The 21,774-nt window shown below is 41.1% G+C and overlaps 1 protein-coding gene across 5 annotated transcripts in view; it reads left to right on the top strand.

The window, feature by feature from the left end:
- SPOCK3 (SPARC (osteonectin), cwcv and kazal like domains proteoglycan 3) overlaps positions 1-21,774 on the top strand; it is a 297,817-nt gene that overhangs the window by 233,124 nt on the left and 42,919 nt on the right. For all 5 annotated transcript variants that reach the window (XM_083172993.1, XM_083172975.1, XM_083173000.1 and 2 more), the window contains exon 6: positions 1,399-1,513. In XM_083172993.1, coding sequence (XP_083029119.1) covers positions 1,399-1,513 — 115 coding nt within the window. The remainder of the gene's footprint in view (positions 1-1,398; positions 1,514-21,774) is intronic.

The following is a 21,774-nucleotide window of genomic DNA, read 5'->3' as shown; positions in this document are numbered from 1 at the left end:
AGAGAGAAATTATAACTGTATAAAATAAAATAAGGAACGGAGTGTTAGCCAGACAGTTAAGACCCTCATTAGTCATTAGTTAGCAAAATGCGCATTTCCGTTGTTAGAACAAACAGCACTGTACCTACTTCATTATACACATATAAAACTATTATTGCATTATGGGGAACCTCAGTTATTTTTAATTATAAATAATGAAAGGTTGCATATCATTTTTATGAAAACAAACTTTCATGTTCGTACATCAAGAAACCATAAATATTGTACATGTCTATTATCACAGGTCTACTATCCTACTAGTATATAAAAAAAAACATTTAAGTCGAACTCCGATGTAAGTTTGACAGTCAATAGTTTGACCCCATATGGTTGACATGCATTAGATCAGCGGTTCTCAAACTGTGGGTCCTGACCCCAAAGTGGGTCCCGACCTTCTCAGTATGGGGTCACGACTCCATGTTGCTGACCATCAGGCTGATAACTTCAATATGGTCAAAAGGTCGATATGTCAAAGGTCACCAACGCTTAAGGTTGACCCGTGCAAAAGGTTGACGGGTTGAAATGGCCTACAAGACAGTGGTTGACAGAAGTGTTTTTGTTTTTCAACATTTATCATCCCATGTGAACTAAGATTGGGAATTATTATCATAACTATTATCAGTTATTTACATAGCACAACATATTCCACATTGCTTTACAGAGAATATTTGGCCATTCACATCAGTCCTTGTCCTCATGTACAGATGGAGCCAGCCTTATTGTTTCCTCTGGCATGCCAGACGCTCGTCTTGGATGCTCATGCGTTCATTGCCGTCGTCGTGCCATGACAATTGTCACGCCGGAGGCGGAAACAAAAAAGATGTCTCCATCTGTAGTTTATAATATATGTTGCCTACAACATGAACATACACACATATCCACACAAGCTTTATTTGTGTGGGGAGCTAATAATCCAACCAGCAAGGCACCACTGGCACACACTTATAGTTACGGTCCTGGCTTATAGTGGATGGATTTTACACATCTACATGGCATTGGCCTCACCACCTCCACTTCTCTTAATAGGCTTAAAATGTTTAGCTGTGAGGCCCTTTATTCATCCCTGGCGACACGTATACACAGAGTTGGAAGATGTTTGAAGAGTTGCACCAAATAGACTGATAATTCCTGGTTTATGTTTTGAGATACATCTTATAAACAATAAACTGTAGGCATCTTGATGTTTGTATTCATATATTTTAAAATCTGGTTAAATCTGGAACTGAATACATGAATTAATGCTGAAAAAAAGATACCTTATAAACCCTTTTTGTTGTCAAGGTAAAATGTAATCATCTGTATTTGACATATATAAAAGGTCACCAGTAAAGAGTAGATTATATTCTTTTTATATTTCAGTGTAAATTAGAATATCAAACCTGCATTTCGGGGAAACAAATAACAGTGAAATGTGAAGGACACTGTCCATGTTCTTCAAGCAAATCAAGAACTGTAAACAAAAATAATAAAAGAGGTAAGCTATTATACTTCTAAATTGTTAAATGTATACAGTAGTATGCGCCATCTAATCCCATATACATGATATACATGGTATATACAGTACACTGCAATACCGGATGGGTTGTCCCCTTCATTCTCATGCCAGATTTAAAACTTTACTGTTTTCAGATTTTTTTCTACTGTATTTTAAATTACCTAATTACATTTTATATATTTTTTCACTAGTAAAATAAGGTTTTGTTTTGGAAGCATTGACTCTTAAGCTGGCCATACACTATTGCAATATCTCTTAGCACTTTATGGCCAGCCAATGTCCTGCGAGCCGACTGGGACCTTCCCAGGCATCAGGTCACATGTGAATCATCACATGCGGTACTGTACATGTGATGGATCGAATATGACCCATGTTCCACAAGTATATGAACGTACATTGAAGTTATGTTTAATTTTTTTTATTATTAATCTCCAGATCTCATAATTTTCAATTATTGCCAGGGCATAAACAGTATGAGTAGTTTCACTGCTGTAAGAAAAGGGTTACAGTTTGCACTAGTCCACTTTAAGGCTACAGGTCACACTGTTCTGCTTTTTAAGCCTTTTGTCGGTTATCAAATTATTTTCATTCACACAGGGTTGTCATTCAAAGATATAAATCTGAATCAAAACCATAGCAACGAAACAGACAATTCCTTTCAATGTCTAACCCTCCATTATACATATAATAGCTCATACGATAGATAATTATGGTTTTAATATAGATTTGCAGTTATGGTATGAGCATTTGTACTACATAACCTTTGCTTAACGTACTTTTAATAATGAATTTTTATTTCCTGTACTAGAATTTTGATTTAGCTGTTATATTTGAGCATTGTTTGTGGATTGTCAAATAAATTTAAATGATAAAAATGATAACAAAATTTATTTCTGTAATGCCTATATATTTATAATAATTTTGCACTATACAGAGCACTGCATCAGTGCGGGATGCAGTTACAATCCCGGCGGTCGGGATCCCGGTGTTCAGAATCCCGACGCCGGAATCCCGACCGCCGAAATGCCGACACATTCTCCCTCCGTGGGTGTCCACGACACCCCTGGAGGGAGAATAAATTAGTGTGCCCGCTGCGTGGCGAGCGCAGCGAGCCCGCAAGGGGGGGGGGGGCGATCCACGCCCCCCCCCTCCCTTGTCGGCATTTCGGCTGTCGAGATTCCGGCGTTGGGATTCTGAACGCCGGGATCCCGACCGCCAGGATTCAATACTGAATCCATCAGTGCAACGGTAAATGATATACACATATATATATATATATATATATATATATATATATATATGTGTTATTTATTTAAAAAAGATAAACACAATGGGAAATGATGTGCTGCCTTAATGATGTATTTACAGTGAATGAAACTTTTATCTGAACTGGAACAGCATATTCCTTGTCTAAATAGCACATGCAAGTATCCAGCCTTGAACTAAAGGATAAAAAGATTCAATGAAAAAATAAGCATGCTGTGAATATTTTAAAATCATTACATTTGCTGTAAAAATGGCTAAGCCACTGACATATGTTTGTACATTTTCATCACTAAATAAAGAGTAGAATATTTGTGCAGTGACATTTATATGGAAAAATCTGTGTACTGATCATTGTTGTCAAGTCAAGATGTCCAGATATGAGCTAACTGATGTAAGACCCTACACAAAAGAAAAAAATGTTCACTGCTGTTCTGCATCCTGTCTGCTCTGTACACCCTTCACTTTTCTCTTGCTTTTCTGTTATAACTAACACGGCATTATTTTTTGCATCCCTTTTTCACCTTAGACCACTCAGTCTAAAGCACTACATGTTTCCTTTTTACTAAAATGACTACTTATTATTTTCCATAACATGGTGCCACCAGGCACCATTAGACAACAGTTACACATCAAGACATGAGCTAAAATAAGATAGCAATTGATGTAACTACATTACAGTATATCACCAATGCAGAATGGACTGTGTAAGACTGGTGTATGAAGTGTAGCATTACCCACAACGAGTAGTAATACTGAGTACATGGTACAATGTGCTAGCCAAAGTTATGATACCTTGTTCAAGATTTATTAACTAAAATATTATCTAAATTAGTTAAAATCAACAGAAACATTAAAAAAACTAATTCAACATACTGAAATTCTGTTTCATCTGTATCTATTTTTATTTGATTTAAAGTTGTAATTTAATAAATGCAATATAATAATATTTTGTCTATGATTACCTTAGTGAAACCTGAGAGTTTTTGACTTGAAAAAGCACGGATTTAATATGAAAATAGGGCTGTTTTTGGTGATTTTGCTTTGTTTGCCGGAGGCAGGTGAAGAAAAATACCTGATAAGAAGCAGCACATGCTGGCTTAGTAGGGTTAAAAAAAATAGATGTTCAGTGATAAAATTACCCCTGATAATTTATTGGAGGTAAATGAATATCGGCCAATGCCCTCATTTTGTTTTAAAAAGGATGAAACATGTTACTAATGAATCTACCAGTATGATGTAAATGAAACTGAATGGTATTCTTAAGAAAGCAAATTATATAACGTAGAGAACAAATATTATAATGTCTAAAGAGACATAAAATGAATTTGGAGGATGTTATGAACAATTTATTGGATATTACTAAATGGCTACTTTCATATTTGAAACAAACCTTAACCCTTTGAGTGCCAACATCTCTGTGAGCGATTTTCAAAATACCTGCTAAAAATACAGTACCATCATTGCTCACATTCGTTATATAAATTCAAATTAAAAATGTTATATAAAATAAATTGGTACTTGTGTAGTTTCACGGCGCCAGCATGGCGCCGTGCTACTTCCGGGTTCTACGCTCGCCACAAACTATGTTACAAAAAGTCACTTAACTCCATGCCAACATGGATAGTTCATACCTCCACTATCCATGTTGGCATGGAGTTGAAACTACACAAGTACCAATAAATTTATTTCCTATATAAGGTAAACATTCCAGGTCATTATGATGAATAAAAATGTTTCCATGGCAATTTTCTTACCTATTTTGACAAATTCACTTGGCAGTTAAATGGTTAAATGTGTCTCTATATATAAAATCATTTTTCAGAAGGTAATGAATTAAAGTGGATAGTTTATTTCGTTTTTGAAAAATAAACATGTTTTGCACTCATACACATGGTTTCCAAGTAAATTCCATTTTGATTTCCTTAAATGAATCTCTTATTAAAGTATCCACCCTTAGTGCAGATCACAGGAATGCAAACACAGGACATTTTGTTAATTTGTCAAAGTTTCAGCTCCAGATGCAGCTCATTTGTCTTGTACAGTAGCAACTGCAAGGTGATTTTGGCTAATTACACATCTCAAATACACCTATAGCAGTTCAATTGGATTGCAATCAGTCTAAACGCTAAACCTGGGGTAGCCAACTCCAGTCCTCAAGAGCTACCAACAGTTAATGTTTTCCAGGCCTCCTCACAGAATCACAAGTGAAGTAATTAGCTCCACCTGTGGATCTTTGAAAATGTTTCAGCTACTAATGAGTGCACCTGTGCAGCAGCTAGGTTGTCTGGAAAATGTGAACTGTTGGTAGCTCTGGAGGACCGTAGTCGGCTACCACTGCGCTAACCCATAATCTTCATCAACTGTCATCATTGTTTTGAGTGAACATACTTTTTGCATTGGCTTGACGTATGTTATCGGTCATTATATTGCTGTAGTGTGGAAACCCCAACCAATAAGGTCAGTGCTGAATAGGATAGCATCGCCCATCAGAATATTGTGGTAGCATTGGAGTCCATTATTCCTTCTTTTTTAAGTCACTAGCTACAGCACACCACCTTTAAAACCTCCCCAGGCCATTCTTGATTGTGGGTTAAATGTAAGCAGGATGCATGGGCTAGCCTGTCACAATGAAAACTTGCACCTCTACAACCTATACACCTCAAACTTAATTTTCTCTGTAAAAATAACCTTCTCCCAATGACTAGAGGTCCAGCTCCTGTGCAATGGTTTTCAAGCCACTGGCCACAAGGAAGCATTTGATGTTCATGATCACAAATCTGATTAGGTGTTTGGAATCTGTACCATTTGGAACACACATTTTACCTCCTGTTTTGTGGTCACTTGAGGTTATACATATCATGGGTAATCACGTGCAGTGCTATTTATGGCACTAAGAGAAACCTCTAGGCAAGCACTTTCATGGAAACTATTCCCTGCATTTCTCAAAGCAATTATGTCAGATGTTTTTTGATTGATTTTTCCTAGGAGCCATTTATGAGATTAGTTTGCACATTAGTGTTCTCACTATCACAAAACAAGGTGAACACCTAAATTCTTCAAAATTAAATTAAAAAAGATATAGATATAGATATGTGTGGAATTATAATCACACACAAATTCCCTTTTAAGAGAGAGCGTCACACAGCTGAATAAATTCAATTCAATTTATTAATTAAATACTAGTCAATTTAATATATAAAAACATATAAGAATTGTATTTATGTAAAAACAATATTAAGCATTATTTAATACAATGTAATAACTGGAAACCACACTCCAATAAAATTCACATTCAAACTTTACCCAATATAGGGAAGAAAGTGTCCCGCATTTAGTGAACAAGAATATAGTAACTTGCGATTAATTTGGTATTGATATCCAAAACAGGTTAAGATTCTTTATATTGTTATGGCAGATTTATGTCCACTTTAAATATACGGTTTTTGTCAGCTTATCCATATGATAGTTCGGGCTAGAGCAGGTGCCCCGTTTATGGAGGATATCCAGAGTAACCAAATCTGGTTCTCACGAACGGCTCAAGCTCACCTGCAAGGCTGCCACCACTTGATGTTATACTGCTAGATGACGTTGTAGGCAGGGAGCGAGCCGTCTGTCTCCTTTTCAAAAAAACGCCGTACAAGTGGACACACTGGGAGGATCAGATTTGAAGCTCAATTGTAGCCTCAGAGTGTTTATTTAACAAGAGCCAGCAGGGATCTTTTATGGAGCCGGGAAGACAATGCTGCAAGGGAGTGTGAGTGATTCCAGAAACTCCTTAACGCGTTTCTTCGCTGTGGGTTAGGTATAACGGTTTCATCAGGTTTCAAGTTCTTCTGATGTTGGACTAGCTGGCCATCTACTAGCTCTGTGACCAAGGTATAGGTAGAAGCAGGTTCCTGGGACACTAATAATACTTTTTTAATGTGATTGTTAGAACCACACCTAATGCTGTATGTGCCATCCTGACATTTTCCTGAACAAACTACATAACAGTGGTTCAGCACGATATGTATAGACAATTATTATTTACTTACAGATAGTGGTAGATGCTCAAATTAGTTCAGTAAAACTTTTCAGGTGCATGCAAGGGAGGGGTTAATACTTAGTAAGTAACAAGACATTGGTTCCCCCGGCACACTGAATAGTTTTAGCAACCAATCTTGAACACTACATGATAATAGAATTCAGAGATATTGGTTACATATACCTGCACAGGTGTATGATATGCCCCCAAGCCACGTCAAGGCTTCTCTGTATATTGGGGGTCCCTAGCGCTATATCTAGGTGCAGGGTGTGGCACCCCAAAAACTATCATAAGCTAGGTGGCCCAGTGCGGCACGCCAGTGAGATACTAAGTGTTAATAATTAGTGATAGGAAGCCGAAGCTATACATAAAGAGAGAGATAAATGAAATGTAATTCAAATAAGAGAGAGAGAGTGTAAGTGAGGGAAGAGTGTTAATAGAATGTAAGGGCATGCCGCACTAAAGCCACCCAGCCCAACCAGTCCAGGGGCACCACACCCCACACCACTGTTACCCTAATTTGGGTCTACAATTAGTCAGCAAGGAGCCACATGATAATGGCTCCTTACTTGGTATATCTGAACTAAGAGCTACCTACCTTGGAGCAACCCCAGACTACTCCATGTGGCATATCAGGACCTGCATCTCCGCCTAATGCAAGCTCCTCTCTGCCTCTCACAACATACATACAGATAGTGGTAGATGCTCAAATTAGTTCAGTAAAACTGTTCAGGTGCCGCACTGGGCCTCCTAGTTTATGATAGTTTTTGGGGTGCCACACCCTGCACCTAGATATAGCGCTAGGGACCCCCAATATACAGAGAAGCCTTGACGCGGCTTGAGAGCATATCATACACCTGCGCAGGTATACTGTATGTAACAATATCTCTGAATTCTATTATCATGTAGTGTTCAAGATTGGTTGCTAAAACTATTCAGTGTGCCGGGGGGACCAATGTCTTGTTAATCATTTATTACTGTCTTTGCCCCACTATCAGTTTATTGTCTATAAACTGTTATATTTTAGTGAACTTTAAGCTTAGAGTGAGGTTCTTTAGCTTGGATGTGTATCAAGAATATGGGTATACCCCCATGTCTAACCTCAGACTGCACCAAATACTCTAGAACCACCAGTTCTAAATAGAATAATAAAAAACATATAGTGTACATCAAACAGCCACTTTCAAATGTCACGAATAGCCTTTTACAGTCTACACAATTGGATATTGTTTACATTATTCTCCCGATAATTCTAAAGTTCATTAAAATCTATAACTCATCATTAATACATTGATAAATAGGAAGACAACATGGCATAATACCTCCAGAAATGAAGGACCCCCCCCCCCCTCTCTCTCACACACACACAAACCCCATCGTGGATTATAAATACATGAAAGCCACCTCACGGTTATAGTGGTACAATAATGGAAATTGTCATCTTTCTAAGAAAATCACTTATTTCTTCAGGTTCACAATAGTCAGAGGTGAATGTTTACACTCCTAACAAATTAATTCAGAGGAACAAGACCATTACTATGACCACCTCATTTGTTCTTCTAATCCAAAGTTCCCTTCTCATTTGCCAATTAATATGCTATGTAAATGTCAACATTTTTATTATTTTATAGCAAGTGTCCATCATAAGTAAATAGACCCTGTTGTAGTACATTTCCATTGCAGTAAATATGACCCTTAAGTTGAAAGTTGTTCAATACAAATAAATGCTCACACTATTATAATACTATTAAATTATTAATTTAAATTTGCAAGGCATTTGCAAATATAGCAGTTCCTATATAAGAAAAAATGTAGAGTACATCAGTATTTACAATATTAGCAAATCCAACCACAAGCCCAAAAGAAACTACATTGTCCAAGAACCAGTTTAAAAAAACCCCATCTTGCGGCCTCAAATGCAAGCATGACATTGCGTAGGTGGCTTCTTGTTAATTTTTAGCCACGCAACCAAGCATACTGTCCGTGCTATTCCAGCTGGTGGGGAGTGGTCACCTCCATGTTTCTCTTGTAGCATAAGCAATTCCTTTATAAACTAAAGTATATGTACAGTAAAATGTTCTGTGTGTTTGATCAAAATCGATTAAAGCAAGATCAGGCTTTGTGTGTCAGCAACAAAAAATGCTTTGCATATCTGAAGCACTGTGTGTTACTGGAAGAAAGGAAGATGTTTGTCAGCCTTAGGGATAATGACTGGGGAGAAAACAGTTAGACATATGACTTTGTGATTGATTTGTATTTTGAAGAATTTGTCTTGTGAAATATTCTCATTTTTGCTCTTTTTGTGTTAAGATAACAGAGATTGCTTCTTATTTGAAGGACATTCTTTGCAGAAGTTGTAGCTACATAACTTTGCTCTGCTGATCTAATCCCATCCTCCATACAGTATGGCATCATAATCAAAATGTTATAAATGATCACTGTATTATCACTATTAATTGACTGATTTGAGTCTGAGTTAGCATTACTTTAAGAATTGCAGTGACCAATATTAGGGGTAGCTGATTCTTTATTAACATCATCACTAATGGCACTGACAGTTGAACAGCAAAAGCTAAATAACCTTCATCATCATCGTCATCATCATCATGCCAAGGAGAACTACAGGATATTAGCAATGATAAAGAAGCACTTTATGCTGCAATAGCAGGGATGCAGTCAGCCATGAAATAAACAAAAACAGTAAATTACAGCTACAGTACTAATCCATTGTTATCATAACCACCAAAACACACTTTCAACTTTGGTAATATTTTTAACATAATATTAGACTATTTTATTATAGATTTAAAACATGACCTTGCATTTATATAATGAAAATTGTACAGTCTCCACTCCTAATGCTGTTAACTATTTATAAATAATTGACAATGTATCCATTGTTTTCACTAGTGGTAATATCTTATTTTGTGGCCAAATGCTTTTGTTGTTGGTGCCTTTGAGTGGCTACCATCAGTAAGGACACTTTAGCGCAGTACCATCATACCTTAGATGCAGCTACTGCTAAACAGCTTTTAATATATTTGTGTGACATATTTTGACATGATACCTTTCCAACTCATTAATCTAATCAAAGCTTAATGATTTCTGATACAGTTAAATTGTTTACAGTTTAGCAGATAAAATGACAGTGTTATTAAACTGACACATGCTGTCTCCACACACTGTTTAAGTAATGATGACATAACCAGTTAGTGTGATAGACCACAAATAATTTGAAAGGTTTAGAAAGATAAAAAAATCATATGATACAGCTGTTCTGCTCTGACAATACTACTAAATGACATGTGATGACGATGACCAAATAAGGCCATGAGGCAAAAAAGCAACAGATACCGCTTTATAATTTTGTGAAAGAATGATAATAAATGCTGCATCCAAACATAACAATTGTCACACCAAGAAGAATTGGTGTGTTTGCCATTACTAGCCTCAGAGCACCAAAACATTTTTACCTGTGCAAAAGTAAAACCCACTATATGATAAGCCTGAAAAATGCACATTTAAGACTAACATCATGGGTGAGATTTAATTGGATGAGAGATTCAGAAAGTGAGAGATTTGGTGAGAAATCTCCAGTTTTTTTTAAAAGCGGCAATCATTTACACTGCAAGATCAAACTAGTTTTGCAGTGTAAATGATTGCCGCTTTAAAAAAACTGGAGATTTCTCTCACTTTCTGAATCTCTCATCCTATTAAATCTCACCCCAAGTTCCTGGGTCATGTCTGTAAAAGGTGCTGAGAGGGATAAAGGGAAGAAGAGGGCTTCAAAATTAACCAAAGACTAAAGATATTAAAGCAATTTATACCCTTTAAATAAAGGGGATAATTCAATAACAATCGGACGGGGATGAATTTGGCCCTGTTCTGATGGCGTCGGTCTGCGTAAGCACTTATTTGCGCATGTGCAGACTCTGGGAGCTTCATCTAGTTTCACACTTGCCAAGCCCTTCGCTCCAGAGGGGGCTGGCAGGGGCGGATACAGGGTCAGAGCAGGGGAATGCCAAGCGTTTTATGGCCGTCCCTTCCGGGATCGGTCGGTCTCCAATGGCAATAAAATTCAGTTTATTTCTGAAGAGGAAAGAAATCATTCGATGGTCGGCGACCATCAAATGATTTCTCTTCCCTTCAGCCGCATGCGAGGGGATGTGTTCGCAGTACATCCACTGTGCTTGTTACAGAGGGAGTTCCACGGCGGAGGGGAAGCGGGCATTTGGGCGGGTGGTGGGTGGCATTCATGGGCTCACTAAGCAGCCTTAATGCCTTAAGTGAGCCTTACTGAATCAGCCTCATAGAAGTGCATTTGCACAAGAATTGCCATTTGCGCTGTAAGACTGCATATTTGCTATTTCATTAATGCTATAAAGTATTGCTAACTTCAACACATGATCAGTAGATGTAGGTTACCAAAAGAATTTTGAAAGTCACTTTGAAACATTTTTTGTTATGGCTTAAAGTTCTATAAACATTGTATAGATTCTTCAAACAGGATTTCTGGAGCTAATCTATTCCTAATAGTTTTATCCCATAGTTAAAAGAAATGTCCGGAGGGGCCAGATGTAAAGCTGCAATATTATGTTACACTTGTGTTACAGATAATGTATCAGTATGGCTTACCCCATGGCTGTAATGTTCACTCCTGAGAAGAATTAAACTCTGGGAGACATAACTGTAAATGAGTTCCTGTAGCCACACACAAAAAGGCCCGAAGCAAAAGTGAATGTGTCATTGTGTCAGCTATAGTACTCCCCCACCTTGATTAGATAAATCTACTTTAACCCATTCTTGTTTTCTTTACATCTACTCAGAAAGGTTATGCCAGAAAAAATATATGCTAGTAATCAATAAATCAATCGCTTGAAAGACATTCCTTTTATAAGTCTTTAAAACTGTATGCCAACTAAAATGTACAGAAATGAAACTTGAAGCATCCTTGCGTGTGTCTGGCAGACATAATAGATCAATCTACAGAGTTAAGACATGGCCTGAAAATAGCATTCCCCCTCTATCCATTTTCTTTCTACGCTTAATCTTAGGCAAATCTAATAAAACCATATGTGTTACAAATTGCTCAATCCTTTCTGGCCAGAGCGGGATATGTATTGAGTGGCTGCCCGTTGTTAATTGTACTATACAGCAAGAAACCTTTTTTAATCTTACATTTCATAAAACTTGAAATACTCAAATTATATATTATATAGAATATGTCTAATGGGCCCCATACATCAGCAATTAATTGTGACAATCCTCAGATCTGGAGATGATTGTCATAATTAATCTTTAATGTGTGGGCTCCCCCTTTTGGGGATCCTGGTCAAAAATTAATTGGGATCCTTACTCACCTTCAGTATCATCTCTTTGTATTACACGCACCCCCTACAAAGAGATGATACTGAAGGTGGGTACGGAACATATACCTGTAAGAATGCCCCTCTCAAATACAATATGACTTAATCTCTAAACTTTTGATTAAAATTAAAACACTGGCCCCACACACTTATCGAAGTATACTCAGTGACGACTTAACAGTCACGAGAGAACACAATAGCTCTTCACTTCCTTCGTATATCTTTTTCAATATATTTCTGTCACATCACTCACTGATCACTTGGGGCCTTATTCTGATCGGTGCGGCCGGATCCGAATATGCGGCCAGGACCGTGCGTGTGAAACCCCGCCTTCCGTACGGATCGCCAACTCCGTCCGTACGTGGTAAGAAGCTGGCCGAAAGGACCACACGTGTATTTTTTATGGAATACGCCTCCTCCATCTCAGGGAACCTCCCCCATCATTCGATGGTCGCAGACCATCGAATGCAGGACCGAGTGCTCCACCAGCTCCCGCAACCTCAGACCACACGTACATTTTTCCGTGCAAAAGCAGGGATCTGGGCGGGCAGCTGACATCCGGCGATGTCATATGTCCGCCCCCTACACGTGCGTCACGGCCGCATTACCATACGTACGCCCAGCGTTTGCATGGGAACGCCCATGAAACGCGGGGCGTACGCATATGGTAATGAGCCCAAATAGCCCTTCACGCCCCTCTCCACCCCCTGTTCGGAGTGTTCACATTTCATGCAGGATTTGGGCGTACGCACCGCTCGCACATGCGCAGAGACGCCTCTGCACATGCGCAGACACAAAACATCGGCGGCCCGAATGCACGCGGATATTACCGCACCAACCAGAATAAGGGCCTTGGTGAAGATGTCATACAACCCTATGTCACTTGACAATATTGGCACTTTATTTCAGTATGTCTATCACTGTTATTTCTGACACCATAATAATATGAGGGTGTCATGTAACCTTATGTTACTTGACACCATTGGCATCCCATTTCAATATATCTGTCATTTTCAAGATCATAATAACCACCGAATTGAGCACAGCATTCTAGCACACTTAATCCTAAATATCATTATAGTCACTGATATTAATCCCTACGAAACACACACACCCAGCTTCAGGGATGAGGCACAGCATTGTTTTGTCACGTTTTGTTTGTCACCTTTATTTTTGCAGTTCAATCACGCACGTTATTCACACTTTGTATCCCCTCACTTCAATTGAAATTCAACAGCATTTGTAATGATGTATTCACAGAAACAATATACACAAAATATCAAGTGAAACTGTTATATCGATCCTTCAGAAGGAGGCACAGGAAAGATTGTATCTTTCTAATTTGACACACCACAATGAAAACGATGATCCAGCGGCAGCAGTGCAGGACTTACCAATGAAAAAGTGGTCTGGGACCCCCCCCCCACATCTCATGAATATTCATGAGAAACGTAGTATCTCAATGATCCCCCGACGTCCATCCGGTTGGCCTTTGAAAAAGCTCTGTGCGAAACGCGCATCAGGCGTTCCACGTGAGCAGAGGCAAATGTGACTCTGTGTTGCTAAATGTATTTATTATTGAATGCTTAGATAGGGAAAGTTAGGTGCTGTATACCCCAGTCAAAGGCGTGTCTACTGGCTTAGAGCCGACGCTGCCAGTGACTCACATCAGTGAGCTCACATCCACTGTGGGATATCTCATCCACACAACAGGGCAGATTTCTGCCAGACCGGGCGCTCAGAACACGGAGGAGAATTACCTATCTCCATTCATGTATACAGTGCCGCAGACGGCTCTGTATTGTCAAATGTATTTATTGTTGAATGCCTAGATAGGAAAGTTTGGTACTGTACCCCCCGGTCAAAGGCGCGTCTACTGGCTGAGAGCCGATGCTGCCAGTGACTCACATCAGTGAGTTCACATACACTGTGGGAAATTTTCTCCGCACAGCAGGGCAGATTTCTGCCAGACCAGGGCGCTTACAACACGAAGGAGAATCACCTATCTCCGTCCGTATACACAGTGCCGCAAAAGGCTGTACATACCCTCTAGCAGGGAGCGCTTATACAGGCTACGGCCGGCGCTGTTATTTTTCTATAACAGTGGGATTATCTCTGAGGCAGAAAATATCCGCACATTCCCACTGCACAGAGGAGGAGTATACTTACCTCTATCCATGCATACAGCAACTAGTGTAGGATCAGAGCGGCCGGGATGCCGCCCGTATCTGGTTCTTAACACTCAAGCCACCAAGCAATTATCAAAGTATTTGAACTCTCATGGTGAATAAAGCATAGTGGCATGGTCCCTATCTCTGCCACTACACTCATCAACTAAACACAGTGAACACATTCTTTCCTCTGCCACTTTAGGATTATTACATTCTTTTTAGATTGTCCAAATTGTTATATGTTGTATGTGTGCTTTTAAACATTTCGGGTGACATTCTATGGGATGAGATTTTTAGACTTTTGCGAATTTTCTCGCAAAAACGGCCGAAATCGCATTTTTTTACATTTTCGCATATTTAATGAGCTCCGAAAATGTGAAAAAAATGTGATTTTTGGCAACAAGTTGGACACACTGGAAATGCGATGGCTGCTTTTCGCAGCACATCGCATCCAGATGTTTTCACATGGAAAAGTATACAAATCGCATATTTAATGGTATGCGATTTGTATAAAGTGTGACTATAATTCGCCCAAAAATCAGACCAGGTTCTGATGGGCGAATTAGCCAGAAACGTGCACAGATCGCAATGTTCTGTGCAGGTTTCTGGTAAAAAAAAAAAATAAACAGTTAAAATAAAAAAAAACGAGCGCGGGGTCCCCCGCCCGAGCATAACCAGCCCCGGGCTCATTGAGCCGGTGCTGGTGACATAAAATCAGGGTCCCCGACAAATAGGGGTCCCCTTGATTTAATGAAACCAGCACCAGGCTCAAGGTCCGGCGCTGGTTCCCAAAATACGGGGGACAAAATGACTAGGGGTCCCCCGTATTTTAAGAACCAGCACCGGACCCAACCAGCCAGCAGGGTAATGCCACAGCCGGGGGACACTTATTATATAAGGTCCCGCGGCCAAAGCATTATCCCCGTGGCTGGTCAGCATGGGCAGGGGTCCTGGGGAAGTGGGGACCCCCCAATGAAGGGGTCCCCCCCCCTCCAGGACTCACCAGCCCATGCTGAAAGTCCGGGGCTGTCCCCGATGCCCCTGGGCGGTGGGCATCGGGCTGATGGATTGTGTAAAAAAAAGAAGATAAACTATTGTTTTCTACTGGCAAACTATGAGTCCCAGCAAGCCTACCCCGCATGCTGGGACTTGGAGAACCACAAGTCCCAGCATGCGGGGCATTAAAGGGCCCGCTGGCACTTGTAGTTCTACAGTACAAAAAATAGTTAAATAAAACACACTGACACCCTGAAAAATAAAAGTTTAATACATACACAGCCCACACACACTGATACTTACCTACCTTGAGCCCGTAGGTCGGTCCCTGGATCCTGGGTCCGGGCTACGGGGCTCCAGGGCAGAAGAGTCCGGTTCCGGGGCCTTGGTCCTGGTTCCGGGGCTGTTCCTGGGGTTCCGGGGCTCCAGGGCAGAAGAGTCCGGTTCCGGGGCCTTGGTCCTGGTTCCGGGGCTGGTCCTGGGGTTCCGGGGCTCCAGGGCAGAAGAGTCCGGTTCCGGGGCCTTGGTCCTGGTTCCGGGGCTTGTCCTGGGGTTCCGGGGCTGTTCCGGGGTCCAGGATCCGATGAAGTCCACAGGGGTACCTGAGGAAGGAAATCCTACTCACCTGGTCCCCGGCGACGACATCGGCATCCTCTCCGGCAGACGCGCTGCTCCCAGCTGCTGTGGTACCCGCTCTCGGACTGAAGAGGCGCAGAGATGTTCATCTTCCGCACCTCTTCTCAGAATGATTCCATTGGCCGGCTAGCGGCCAATCAGGAGCCGAGAAAGTCGGCTCCTGATTGGCCACTAGCCGGCCAATAGAATCATCCGGAGGAAAGGCGAGGAAGATGAAAATCTCTTCGCCTCTTCAGTCCGAGAGCGGTTACCACAGCAGCCGGGAGCAGCGCGTCTGCTGGAGAGGATGCCGATGTCGTCGCCGGGGACCAGGTGAGTAGGATTTCCTTCCTCAGGTACCCCTGTGGACTTCATCGGATCCTGGACCCCAGGACAGCCCCGGAACCCCAGGACAAGCCCCGGAACCAGGACCAAGGCCCCGGAACCGGACTCTTCTGCCCTGGAGCCCCGGAACCCCAGGACCAGCCCCGGAACCAGGACCAAGGCCCCGGAACCGGACTCTTCTGCCCTGGAGCCCCGGAACCCCAGGACCAGCCCCGGAACCAGGACCAAGGCCCCGGAACCGGACCCTTCTGCCCTGGAGCCCCGTAGCCCGGACCCAGGATCCAGGGACCGACCTACTTTTATTTTTCAGGGTGTCAGTGTGTTTTATTTAACTATTTTTTGTACTGTAGAACTACAAGTGCCAGCGGGCCCTTTAATGCCCCGCATGCTGGGACTTGTGGTTCTCCAAGTCCCAGCATGCGGGGTAGGCTTGCTGGGACTCATAGTTCGCCAGTAGAAAACAATAGTTTATCTACTTTTTTTTACACAATCCATCAGCCCGATGCCCACCGCCCAGGGGCATCGGGGACAGCCCCGGACTTTCAGCATGGGCTGGTAAGTCCTGGAGGGGGGGGACCCCTTCATTGGGGGGGTCCCCACTTCCCCAGGACCCCTGCCCATGCTGACCAGCCACGGGGATAATGCTTTGGCCGCGGGACCTTCTATAATAAGTGTCCCCCGGCTGTGGCATTACCCTGCTGGCTGGTTGGGTCCGGTGCTGGTTCTTAAAATACGGGGGACCCCTAGTCATTTTGTCCCCCGTATTTTGGGAACCAGCGCCGGACCTTGAGCCTGGTGCTAGTTTCATTAAATCAAGGGGACCCCTATTTGTCGGGGACCCTAATTTTATGTCACCAGCACCGGCTCAATGAGCCCGGGGCTGGTTATGCTCGGGCGGGGGACCCCGCGCTCGTTTTTTTTTTTTTAATTTGCGCTTTCCTGCAAACGTGCGATTTTCAGACATGAAAATCGCACATTTTCAGGACTAAAGACATCGCACCACCTCACATCTACTCGCACTATTTGGCCCGTTTTTCACATCTCATTAAATATGCGAAAAACGGCCCAATCTTGCGATTTGCAAAAGTGTGAAGTGGTGCGATAAAAAAAACGCGATTTTATCTCATCCCATAGAATGTCACCCTTCGCATCTTAAATACTAATAAATAAAGATTAATTTTTACTCGTTAAAATCAAGTTTCTTTAAAGTGCATCACATAGACTTGCTTTCTCTGTAACCCCAAACTTTGCACACACTGTAATGCCCATTACACATAATGCCACACACTGTAATGCCCATTACACATAATGCCAATTAAATATGCCACACACCGTAATGGCCAAAAAATATAATGCCACACACCGTAATGCCCATTACACATAATGCCACACACTGTAATGCCCATTACACATAATGCCCATTACACATAATGCCAACACCGTAATGCCCATTACACATAATGACACATACCGTAATGCCCATTAAACATAATGCCACACGCCATAATGCCAAATAAATATGCCACACATCATAATGCCCATTACAAATAATGCCAACAAAGTAATGCCCATAAAACACAATGCCACACGTCGTAATGCCCATTACACATAATAACATTACAATAACATTACATATTATATCATATAACTGCTGCTTACCTACATGCTCACTGTGAGAGGAATATCGCTTCTTGCCAGAGGTTACATGGTTCTTGCCAGGAGTTTCATTCTTTTTGCCATGGGGAGTGATTTATATATAGGGGGGAGCCAGGGTACATGCGCGTCGCCAAGGGGTTCTTTCCAATTAATTTAAATTGCGCGCCAGCGCTACCCAAATCCGCACTTCCGGGTAGCGCTGGCCGCACTGTTCTTCTGACAGACACTAGAGGTATAGCAGTACCTCTAGTGTCTGTCTCCTATAAGGCGGCGGCCATTTTTGGAGAGGCCGTCGCCTTACATTTGTGCAGCCAGAATGGAAGCTGCTGGACACGGAGGCGGCCGGTGGCTGTGGCGGTGATGGCTGTGGCGGTGTGTGCAAGATGCACACAGCCAGCCCAGCCAGAAGAACACAGTCATACCTGCCTGGGGGGCATGTGGCATCCTGCCCCCCGGCCCAGCCCGCTCCTGCTTCCTATCTATCTAATAGCTCTTTCAGTGTTTGCTTCTCTGATTCTACCTCCTCCTCACTACCTCTGTCCATTGGAGTACCACAAGGCTCAGTCTTAGGTCCTTTGCTTTTCTCAATCTATACCTCCTTGCTGTACGCTGATGATACTCAAATCTACTTATCCTCCCCATAATTGTCACTATCAGTATTGCTCCTTGTCTCTGAATGTCTTTCTGCCATTTCATCTTGGATGTCATCTCGCCACCTCAAACTCAACATTTCCAAAACAGAATTATATTCCCACTAGCCAAGAGTAGTTACCAACCTGATAGAGAGCACAACACAACAATTAATCCTACTCCACAAGCTCACTGCCTAGCTTTCATCCTCGACTCTGAACTGTCCTTCTTTCCTTTCATTCAATCTGTCTCTTAATCGTGTTAAATGCATCTAAAAAACATATCTAAAATTCATCCATACCTTAGACAAGACACTGCAAAAATTTTAATCCATGCACTCATTATATATCGCATTAACTATTGCAATAGCCTCCTTACCGGTCTTCCTAAGAAAAGACTCTCACCCCTACAATCCATTTTGAATGCAGCTTCAAGGCTGATATTCCTGGCTAGTTGTTCATCGTCTGCTGATCCGCTCTGTCAGTCCCTCCATTGGTTGCCTGTATATTACCACATTCAACATAAAATACTTCTACTTACATACAAAGCCATTACTCTGACTATACCGACTTATATCTCTTCGCTTATCTCAAAATATATCCCCACCCGACCTCTCCGCTCTGCACAAGATCTGCGTCTCTCATCCACTGTAAATATATAAATAATAAATACATTTCGTTATTACCAGTTACTTATATAGTGCACACATATTCCGCAGTGCTGTACAGATAATATTTGGCCATTCAAATCAGTCCCTGCCCCAGTGGAGTTTATAATCTATATTCTCTACCATACACATTTATTCTAGGGTTAATCTTGTTGGAAGACAATTAAACTACCTGTATTTTTGAGGATTGTGGATGAAAATCGGAGTACCCAGAGGAAACCTACTCAAGCATGTGGAGAATATACAAACCGCACACAGTTAGGGCCATGGGAACCAGACCCATGACCTCAGTGTGAGACACTAATGCTAACCATTACACCTTGTCCCACTGTGCTGCTCTAATACAGTGTTAAAATGCTGCAGCAAATGCACAAAAGTAGAGATAATGGCCATCTTTGTTGGAGATTGAAGCCTCCCTAAAGTAGTTAAAATGGAGATTGCACATTTTGCGCTCTCCTAGCTACAATGTAACCCTAAATCTGAATTCTATGGTGAAAGTATTAATTTAAGACTTATTACTAATAACTCATTTTGGAACATTTGGAATTGAGTCTCATTGGCTCATTTCATGTAACAAAAACAAGCTAATAAAAATTCATAGTCTATTGGTTTGTATTGCATTTCACAAAATAATACTCCATGCTAGCTTAATACAAAGTAATTCAGCAATATTGATTAAACTTCCAACTTAGAAAGAAAAATATACAAATGGAAGATAATAGTTTTGCAGTAACTGTCAAATTTAAAAAAAATATTGAATTTTCCCCAGCGGGGATTCATGAATTCATTTGAAACAGTAGTAGAGGCACAAAGAAGAGATGAGCCACTTGTTATTTTCTTTCTTTAGACGCAAGCTACAGACGGAATACTTTAAGACTATTCTAGAATAATTGCTGATGTCATGGCATCAGTCTCTGTTTCGCAGTTATATCAGGCATGTATAGAATGGCATTGCTGTTACAGTAATATACTGATTGTTGGAGCACTGGCATGTTGCAGAAAGGAAGCGCACAACTGATAGAATATGACAGATCTTTTGAGCTGAAAGCGGTTGAGCTGATAATCAACACATCCAGTTAGTGCAAATAATGCCCATGCTTTGTGATTAACAAGAACAGCTAGGACTGCTTAAATTTTTCTCTGACATTCCATGTTGTACGATGTGCAGCTTTTGCTTGGAATTTTGACAAAGCATCAGGGTCAAATCTCTTCACAGAATGAAAAAAAAAAACACCTGCATTATTTATTTGCTGCAGGCAATACAGTACTTTGGATTACTACTAATACGCAGCAGCATATACTGTAGCTATCTATTGTTTTCTGTGTCTCACATGCATAGTTCATATGGTATATAGCTGTAGTCACCAGCGCTCACTGCTGTCTGGGTGTAATCTGAGTCAGGACTGCTAGTTACAGGTGAGGTGACCCACGTGACAATGGCAATATGATATGGTAAGGTTAGTAACCAGTGCTCTAAAGTAGATAAATATATATATATATATATATATATATATATATATATATATATGTATGTATATATATATATATATATATATGCAATGCGTTTATATATACAATATGATAATATGATATTTTGATATATACTGTATGTTTTGATATATATATATATATGAGAGAGAGAGAGAGAGAGAGAGAGAGAGAGAGAGAGAGAGAAAAAAGGGGGGTTGTGTCCCTATCCTGCGCCTATAGGTGAGCAGCACTCCTCTAAAGGCTCCGCCGCTAATGGGAGTCTGATGTACAAGATAGAGAGAAGAAGGTGTAGAGGTGCGCTCAGAAGGTGATATCACCAATCCACAATTGTAAAAATTAGAGATGTGCACCGGACACTTTTTCGCGTTTTGGGTTTTGGGTTTTGGGTTCTGATTACCTTCAGGTTTTGGGTTCTAATGGGTTTTGCCAAAACACCCCCTAAAGGTTTTGGGTTTTGGGTTTTGGGTTCTGATTTTTTTGAAAAAAGCATAAAAATGGTTAACATTGCATAATTTAGGTGTTTTTTTGCTCCTATGCTATTATTAACCCCATCAGCTTTCTTCTCCACTCATTTACAGTCTATTCTGAAGACCTCACACCTCACAATATTGTTTTTAGGCCAAAATGTTGCACCGAGGTAGCTGGATGACTATGATAAGCAAGACAAATGGGCGGCACAAACACGTGGCCCATCTAGGAGTGGCACTGCAGTGGCAGATAGAAAAACTAGGCCCCAAAGAGCACATTATTCAAAAGAAAAAAAGAGGTGCAAGATGGAATTGTCCAAGGGCCCTCCCACCCAAACTAGGCCCCAAAGAGCACATCATTCAAAAGACAAAAAAGAGGTGCAAGATGGAATTGTCCTACGGCACTCCCACCCAAACTAGGCCCCAAAGAGCACATTATTCAAAAGACAAAAAAGAGGTGCAAGATGGAAGTGTCCAAGGGCACTCCCACCCAAACTAGGCCCCAAAGAGCACATTATTCAAAAGACAAAAAAGAGGTGCAAGATG

Source organism: Crinia signifera, chromosome 1 (genome assembly GCF_055691185.1).
Source record: "Crinia signifera chromosome 1, ASM5569118v1, whole genome shotgun sequence".
NCBI classification, from domain to species: Eukaryota; Metazoa; Chordata; class Amphibia; order Anura; family Myobatrachidae; genus Crinia; species Crinia signifera.
The sequence above is the reverse complement of the archived record's forward strand: the minus strand, read 5'-3'. Positions and strand labels throughout refer to the sequence as shown.